Genomic DNA, 8820 nt, shown 5'->3' with positions numbered 1-8820 from the left:
CTTCTCAGGCAGGCGTGGTGTAGGACAAACCACAATGGCCTTAAAATTAAAAGAATGAATCTAGAACTTAATAATTTTGGGAAAATGACCTAACCCTAGATGTCTTTAGGTTCCCCATCTGCAGGATGGAGGTCATTCTGACCTAACATATGGGATTGTTATGCTGTTAAATAATACAGGTTAAAAACTCTTTATAAACTAAAAAGTGCCTAAGGGACTAATATTGTTGTTGTTATTATTATTAAATATTTTTTTAGTGAGAACTTTTTGATCCCCAGTAACTCCCCAGATAGGGAATAGAGGATGAGACAGGCCAACTGGTTTCCCCAAAGATACCAGTTTATAATTCTAAAGGAATCGGAAAAGAGAGTTGAGAAGTCTAAGGGTAAGTTAAACTACCTGTGAAAATTCACATCTAAGCACGAGCTAGAAAACACACAGTCCACGACAACAACTTAGCAACTGAACGGCACTGTAGAAAGCTTGGATGCATATGTTGTGTTTAGTCCTGAGAAGACTTTGTGAGCAAGAGGAGACTTGAGGTAAGAACTTTGAGGTAAGAACTGGAAAACTAGAGAGAGGAACATGGTTTGTTAAAAACAATGTGCATGTGGGTTGGTCGGGGTGTAGTCAGGTTTGAAGCTACTGAGTGATTTGTGAAAAAGGGTTCAAGAAAGATGCAGACAGTGGAGCAGGGCGTAAGCAAACACCCATGTCTTGTTGGAGCAGAGAGCATTGTCTTGTTCGGCAACCTAGAAGGGAAGACCTTTAAGAAGATGGTAAAATTGTGGTTTAAGCAAAAGGGGAAGAGTTGTGGGCAAAGTTGGCATTTTTTTTTTTAAGTAAATGAAAATTTGAAACTATAATCTACAAGAAACAAAATTCTTTTCAAACTTAATTATGCGTGCATTTCCTGCTTCTTTAGCCTCAGTTTCCCCCAACATCTATGTTCTAACACACGAGGAAACCTTTTCCAAACTTGACCCCACCTGCCTTCCTTCCACCTTATCCCATCTCTCTCTGTTCTTTTGTAGCTTTATGCGTAAGTGTCCATCCATGAATTTATTTCCTTTTTGTGTTTTTCTCTCTTCCACCTGTAGGAGAGCAAGAGTCCCCATTAACCAAGCATCCCTCAGGAGCAAATCCGTATTTCCTTCTCCTGCAGTTCTCCTGCCCAAAGCACAGGGCACTGATGTATTCTGGCTGCTTGGCCTATGTCTCCAGCTTTTTGACCTGGAATTTATCGATGAAGGCAGAGAACCACACAGTAGTGAGTGAATTTGTTTTCCAGGGTTTTTCCAGCTTTCATGAACACAAGCTCACCCTCTTTGTGGTATTTCTTACCTTGTACCTTTTCACCCTGGCTAGCAATGTCACCATTGTGACCACAATCAGCATTGACCGCCGCCTTCACACCCCCATGTACTTCTTTTTCACTGTGCTTTCCACGTCAGAGACCTTGTACACATTGGTCACTGTGCCTCGGATGCTCTGTAACCTCATAGGCCTGAACCAGCCCATCTCCTTGGCAGGCTGTGCCACCCAGATGTTCTTCTTCATCACTCTGGCCATCAACAACTGCTTCCTGCTCACAGCCATGGGGTATGACCGCTACGTGGCCATCTGCCACCCCCTGAGGTACAGGGTCATCATGAACAAGCGAGTGTGTGCCCAGCTGGTGTGGGGGGCCTGCAGCGTTGGCCTGCTCATGGCTGTCATTCAGATTTCCTCTGTGTTCAGGCTACCCTTTTGTGACAGAGAGGTGGCCCATTATTTCTGTGACATCCGCCCGGTTATGAAGCTCTCCTGTGCTGACACCGCTGTACATGACATAATTAACTTCATCATCAGCTCGCTGGTTATCGTGGTGCCCATGGGTCTGGTCCTCATCTCCTACATCTTCATCATCTCCACCATCTTCAAGATCGCCTCAGCCGAGGGCCGGAAGAAGGCTTTTGCAACGTGCGCCTCCCACCTCAGTGTGGTCATCGTCCACTACGGCTGTGCCTCCATCGCCTACCTCAGGCCCAAGTCAGACAACATGAGGGATCAGGACCAGCTGATCTCAGTGACTTACACCGTTTTCACTCCTCTGCTTAATCCTGTGGTGTACACTCTAGCAATGTCACCATTGTGACCACAATCAGCATTGACCGCTGCCTTCACACCCCCATGTACTTCTTTTTCACTGTGCTTTCCACGTCAGAGACCTTGTAAGCAAGAGGGTAGCTGATTCTTTCCACTGTGCTAATGGCAGAAAAGTGGGCTGCATAGCACCTGTTGGAAGTGACGGGTTGAAAGATCAACCTAAATGTCAGGTGGATATTGAGCTCTGAACTTTCAAAGAGAACATGGTTGGTGGACAGGATGTGTCGAAAGCACAGTCAAAACCACCTTTCTTACTTATCATCACTTTCTCCTTTGGGCAGCAACAAGAGTAACGGATTCTGACATTCCAGATGAAATTTTATCAGCTTAAAACATTCTCACCTGCCTTGAAGACCCATGAAATTTTGTTCTTCCCAATTTTGTCAAAGCTCCCATTAGAACTGATTCCTTGGCGAGTTTTGCATATTCACACACTAGTAAGCAACTTGTCACATCCAGCAAGTGAGTTTCACTACGGTTAGACATGCTTCCTGTGGGGGGAATGCATATGCTATAATGTATTCGTTCACAAGTGTAGGGGTATCTGAAGATCTTTTTAGAAAGTAAATGTATTGGTCCTGCCTCCCAACTAACTCTGACTGTCCCAGATGTGGAAATTAGCCCGTGATTTTCATTCAGTCTCCACGTGGAGCCTGAGCTGACATCTGTGTCTTGCCTTGGCCCGCTTCATTTCTACGTTGATGAACTCATTTTCTGTGAACCGTTGGATGCCTGGTTTAAACTCTGAGTTTAAGCCTTTGTCTAAAGGAGAGTCTGGGCGTCTACCAATTCCTACTGTCTTTGCCCCCTGAAGGGGAAAACTGTATTGAGTTGTGAGAAAGTTTTAAGAATTTAGGATTATTTGACCTGGAGTTAAAAAGAGACAGAACTTTCCAAATGTCTTTCCAAATAAAGGGCTGATGTTTAAAAAAAAAAAAATCTATGTCTCCCGCCCACCATGCCCCTCCTGCTTAAGAACAGTCCAAGTGTCCCCATAGACGATGCACTGAAAGTGCATGTCAAACAAAGGACTTGGGAATCCCTGAGGGTGGAAGGGCCAAGAAGGGCAATCTTCACGTTTGGGGAGGATCTCCTGAAAGAATCAAAGCTCTGCCTCCCCAGAGCCCCTGCCTCCAAGACAGCAACCTGGGAGTGTGAAGAGGAGCCTCCGAGGCAGTTCCTCTCTGCCTCTGTCTGCAAACACCTCTGCATCCTTTCTGGGCTAGGTTCAAGGGGACACCCACAACCCTACTTCTGAGAAGGCCCCACAGAAGAGTCTGTCTTTGGGGGACCTGCCCACAACAGTAGCCCATTCTTGAAGGCCCTCCCAGCAGTCACGTCATTTTATAGATTGATGGATTTTTGGCACACAGAATCCCCACAGGTCCTCCCACATCCCCTGTCCAGGGCTCTGCAAGATTGGCACCCCTGCTGAAAGCTGTGAGTTCCCCTGGGTTCTGATAGATTGATGCTACAGAAAATTCTGGTGCAGTTCGCCCAAGGTGGTTTCATATACAGAGACTGTGTATTAAAGGCTTACTTATCCCTTGTGTCCTTAATGTGGTTTACACCATCTTAACAGAGCCGGAGGAAACTTAAGTCAGTGTGTTTCATTTCAAAGAGAATGTGTATTATTAAACAGAAATCATGTCGGCAGAGAGTGAGGCTTAAGCCCACAACTTGGGCTTAACCACCACGTAGCCCTTATCTTTATAAGTCAGGGCCTGCCAACTCAGGACGTTGCCACTGTAACACGAGGCGCACATATCCCTGAGGGGGACCACCCGATCCCACAAGGACACATCCCATATCTCCCCAACAAAGGACTGTTTTGCATCAAAACTTCCCCCAAAGGAATCCTGCTCCTGTCCCAGGATGATGCTTGCCTCTTGCTTCACATAGTACCCTTTTTGCAAACCCTTCCGCCCCATGGGTTTCCCGTTCACCCAGAGTTCAGCAATCCCAGAGGCAGACTCCCAGCTGGCACAGAGATGGACTGGAGCGTAAGGAGACGGGGGGACCTTGAAGGTGACCGCAGCATTCCCCACGTGCAGCATGTACTCTCCTACTTTGCTGACAAAGAGAAGCAGCTCGTTGTCCCTGGACTTGGTGCTGTAGGAGAAGAGGCTGTAAGAGCGGCTGAGGTCTGTGAAGGCTTTCAGGCACAGCGTGAAGTTCTTCAGCGGCTTCTTCAACCTGGGGATCAGGGACACATAGGCTGTGTTTGATTCTTCGGGGAAAATAAACGCCTTCCCTCCCAAGTCTGTGGAGAAAAGACAATGGGACAGAAGTTCTCTCAGTGCTCTTGTTGGGTTTGCTCTCACTCTGGACCATAAGCTGCCTCCTGAGCGAACAGACGCAGCGCGCTGGAGTTTGCAAGGTGCCTGCAGGTGCCTTACCTCCGTGACCACGTGCGCAGAATGTGCGTGTTAAGAGGCAGGCTTTGCTACAGCTATCCTGACAGAGGAATTAGGGATGTCCTCTTTTAACCCCCACGCCCATCTTCTCTGTAGGTTTCATCCGGATAGAATAGCAAACACCAGTTGTAGAAAATGAAACACAGCTGACTCCTGGAGGGGAGCATCCCGTATTCTCCCACCACTGATCATGCTCTGAGATGCCTCCCACGGGACTCTCGTAGCTGGGGTTAGATGTAATTATCATGTCCCTTCTTGAACCATGGCTTGGCTATGCTGGGCCAGTGCTCATCGTTAGTGCAACGTGTGAGGAATAGAACAGTGTGCAAAGTCCATGGCCTTTATGGTGTCCTCACCTTCCTGTCCACTCCCTTTTTGCAGCTCTGTATGCCCATTCGGGACCAGTTTCCCCATGGCTGCAACCCAGGATTATGGAATTACTCACCATTTCCTTATTTCCTCTTAAGACGCACGAGAGGGGAGGGCTTAATCATTATAAAAACCAATTGTTTTTCTTTTTCTTGCTTAGAAAAGCAAATTTAACAACTATTATGGCCTTGAAATAAATTAGAGAATAATGACTAACTGAATCAAGGGAGACATAGCTGAGAAGCAGTATGAGTTGAATTAGTTTTGCTTTAAGTAGGAAATGGAAACAGCAGAATTCTTATTTCCTTGGATACAAGGGTTTCTTAAGAAATGCTCACCTTGGACAAAGAATGGAAACAGAACATTTAGAGAGAGGGAGGGCTAGGAAGAGATTTCAGAGGTGGGGGGAGGAGCTTCATCCATTACAACAAGACTTAGAAGGATGGGAAAGTAAACCATGAATTTATACCCTGTGATCTACTCATCGCCCGGTGCGTGATTTGGGACCTTGTCAGTATACAAAACTGGAGCAAAATAGCATGGTTGGCAAGAGAGTAATAGTGAAATGATAGAGAAGGGGGCGTCTCCAACTTGAGAAGATGAAGTTGTGCTTAGTGGCAATAATAGAATGGGGTGCAGACGGAAGGATGCCAAAACGTTAAAGCTTTTTTTCACTTCTAATAAAAACTAACTTTTTGCAACACTTAACACATCACAAAGTACATTTTCACTTTAACTTATCTCACACAATCTTCCTAAACAACCCTTTGCAAGTTTGATGTCATTCTTATACCCATTTCATGGATGAAGAAACCGAGGCTCGGAGTTCAGCAACTTCACAAAGTCAATTCAGTTAGTTTGGGAGAAACTGGTTCTCTGATTTCAAGTCCAGAATTCTTCCAAAATGTCATATTTCATGTGACCTGGACTAACAGATTGAGAAGAATCAGAGAATGAACACCCCAACCCCTGCAATGACCCTTTTTTTTTCCTTCCCCAATAAAAGCTACATATCCCTTCTTATTCTCTCAGGGGAGAGGTAATTCCACATGGTCAGCAAAGCCATGTCTGGGGCTTGCTCATGCCAGGCATAGCCTGACTCGTCAGCATCTGTGGTGCTTCTGAAAACACATCCGATGTAATTCTCCTCTCCTTGATTGTAGGCGAACTCGCTGCTCTTGCACAGAATACAGAAAAACTTGAGATATGTGACTTCCAAGATGAGATTATGGAAAGATTGTGGCTTTTGTGCTGGGCACTTTCTGTTAGGTCACTCCCTGTGGGAGAAGTCAGTTGCCACATTGCAAGCTGCTCTGTAGAAAGGTCCACATGGCAAGGAACTAAGGGAAGCCTCCCGCCAAGAGCCGGTGAGGAACTGAGGCCCCCAACCCCGCAGCCTGTAAAGAACGGGATCCTGACAGTAACCTTGTGAGTGAGCTTGGGAGCAGATGCCCGCCTTGTCCAGCCTTCAGATGGGAGGACAGCCCTGGTCGGCTGACTGCAACCGCAGGAGGGACCTTGAGTCAGAGTCATCCAGCTACGCTGTTCCCTAACTCCTGACGCACGGTAAATATGAGATAATACATAGTCGATGTTTTAAGCTCAGTTTTGAGGTGATTTGTCATGCCTCAAGAGATAACTTATCCCATCCTTCATTCTCATCTTCCTCAAAACGGCTGCTGCAGCAGCAGCAGCAAGAGGAGCTATACTCCAGTTCCCCCGGGACTCGGAGGAACTTTTCCCCACCAAGGCTCAGGACCCACCTGAATGTGTCATCCCCTCTGAGAGGAAGACGAGGAGCAGGACACCTGGAAGAAGCTTCTCCATCGTGCACTCCTTGGGTGGTAGCAGTGGGCAGGACGCAGCAGCTGTAGTGATGGAGAGATGCTCACTGTCTGGCTTCTTATATTGTGCTTCTGGGGCACAGCCTTTGTACCAGTAACAGAAGGCAAAGCTGTAAATGGTAAACATTAACTGAACCCGGATGTGATTTAGAAACAGATTTGTGTACTTTCTGATCTGTTGTTTCAGTTGCAGGGTTTTTCCTTTTTCTTTTAACTGTTCTGTTTCCTGCTGAGCCATCCTGTTCAGGTCCCCCACAAGGAAGTGTCCCTAAGGGGACATTGAGTTACCTAACATGTATAAGGAAATTGTGGCAGTCTGTTGTTAGTTCTGTAAGATGGGCCTGCTCTTGGAGCTGCTGGAGGAACCATGTCCCCCCTGTGTTTAGGGGCTGGGGTGTCACTATGGAGGAATGGCATTTACTGATTCAGGTGGCTGAGAACTTTGAATAGGTGAGCTCTAGCTCTTGTGGTCTTGGTGATGAACTTGCCAGGTTCCCCATAAAGGACCTTCTAGATGTTGGGTGTTAAGAGGATGCCCTTCACCTGGACTCTGGACTTCAGCTAGGAGACAAGCAGCTCAAAGAAGGCGTCTGTGAAGGTGGACAGAGTGAGCCATGTCAGGACGGCATGGAATAGTGCTTAGATACTGGGAACAAGCTGGCTATGTTATGGCCTAAATCTGTGATTTACAAAGCTGACTACTATAGACATGTTATCCTGCGGTCTATTTCTCTGCCTCCGATAAAAATTTTTGTGAGTTGCTCTATTAGTTCTTCCTTTTTTAAATTCATCACACGGGGTAAGACTTTAAAATTCAAGAACATACGGGTCATGTATGTTTTCTCCCACAGCTTGATCTGCAGCGTCTATGGCTGCAATTCATGCATAACAAGAGCCCCAGTACTGCTGGTGGGGCTGCGCCCCGCAGGCTGTCCTTGCCCAGCTTCAAGACCAAAGAAAGAGCCCAGAGGCAGTGATGGAGACATCAGTGGTTTCATGGAGGGGGGCTCTTACACGTCTGAAGCAAGGTCCCGGCTCAGCTCCCCACCGTGTGCCGCAGGCAGGACAGGGCGGCAGTCTTCCCCCCTGGGGCCAGGGGGAGGTTAGCAGTTATAAGGGGAATTGACGGTAGGTTGGCTCACTGGTTACCAGGGAAACCAGCAGAGAGGCGCTCACCGCCCCTCTGATGAGGGTAGTCACTAGCAGGGGTCTGGGGCAAGTGTGCAGGAAGGTCAGTCATGTGAGTAGAGGGTAGGGGGAGCAGGCACTGGTCCAGCAGGGGATGTACATGCAGAGAGCAAGAGGACAGCCATCTTGACTGGCCCCAGCACACACTACTCATGGAGTGAACTCATCTGGGTGTTTCCAGGTTGACAAGAAGAACTAAAGGAAGTTGTCTAAGTTTCTCCATTGCAAAAAACAAAAGCCACTGTATTCATTGTGGCAGTTCATTTCTACTTAAGCTATGCAACAAACCACCTCAAAACTCAATTTTTAAAACAATAAACATTTAATTTGTGAGTCTGTGGGTTGATGATTGGGGCTTAGTGATTCTTTTGGTCTCAGCTGGGTGATTAACAGCAAGCCAGCTAGTTGGACAATCATAGTATGAGTGAGAAATGGTGTGATGGGAATTAAAGCATTTAAAAATCCTTGTCTTGTTTGTAAAATTTTAGATTGGTCTAAATCAGTCTAGATTTCTCTTTCCTTTAATTCTAAAACAATATTCATAGTAACACAACATCAAGAATTCACTAAGGAATTTTCAGTCATTTTTCACAGTATATGTTTATGTAATATAAAATAAATTATTTTCCATAAAATATTACTTTAGATCAATATATTACAATTAAAGGTTACATTGTAAGTTAATTTTATTAAAGCCTTCAATAATATTCATAATACATCTCTAGAAAGACCATTTGATTTATCCACATTTAATAAGTGCTTCACATTATTGAATTAATTTTAATTGTGAAAGAAAGAACATAATTTATAAATGGATTTAAAATGACATTTTATATATCATATTTCGTTTGGGG

The 8820-nt window shown here is 45.8% G+C and overlaps 2 protein-coding genes across 2 annotated transcripts; one reads left to right on the top strand and one right to left on the bottom strand.

The window, feature by feature from the left end:
• The first annotated feature begins 821 nt into the window (after positions 1-821).
• Positions 822-3058, top strand: LOC135318930 (olfactory receptor 10J1-like). Its single transcript, XM_064477644.1, has one exon. The coding sequence runs from the start codon at positions 1193-1195 to the stop codon at positions 2135-2137; it is 945 nt and encodes a 314-aa protein (XP_064333714.1). The 5' UTR covers positions 822-1192; the 3' UTR covers positions 2138-3058.
• A 700-nt stretch (positions 3059-3758) lies between these two features.
• On the bottom strand, positions 3759-6789 carry LOC105086522 (mucosal pentraxin). The gene is made up of 2 exons (XM_010977045.3): positions 6698-6789; positions 3759-4411 (listed from the first exon to the last, which is right to left on the bottom strand). The coding sequence occupies exons 1-2, from the start codon at positions 6759-6761 to the stop codon at positions 3816-3818; spliced, it is 660 nt and encodes a 219-aa protein (XP_010975347.2). The 5' UTR covers positions 6762-6789; the 3' UTR covers positions 3759-3815.
• Between the last annotated feature and the right edge of the window lie 2031 nt (positions 6790-8820).

This window comes from Camelus dromedarius, chromosome 23, assembly GCF_036321535.1.
Source record: "Camelus dromedarius isolate mCamDro1 chromosome 23, mCamDro1.pat, whole genome shotgun sequence".
NCBI classification, from domain to species: domain Eukaryota; kingdom Metazoa; phylum Chordata; class Mammalia; order Artiodactyla; family Camelidae; genus Camelus; species Camelus dromedarius.
This window is presented reverse-complemented; position numbering and strand designations above follow the sequence as displayed.

Bases quoted from the DNA above. Each gene is read 5' to 3' on its own strand.
- LOC135318930 (XM_064477644.1), top strand. From the start codon at position 1,193: ATGTATTCTGGCTGCTTGGCCTATGTCTCCAGCTTTTTGACCTGGAAT.
- LOC105086522 (XM_010977045.3), bottom strand. From the start codon at position 6,761: ATGGAGAAGCTTCTTCCAGGTGTCCTGCTCCTCGTCTTCCTCTCAGAG. The intron at 4,412-6,697 runs GTGGGTCCTGAG...TTTTCTCCACAG, and splicing joins AGAGGGGATGACACATTCAG to ACTTGGGAGGGAAGGCGTTT.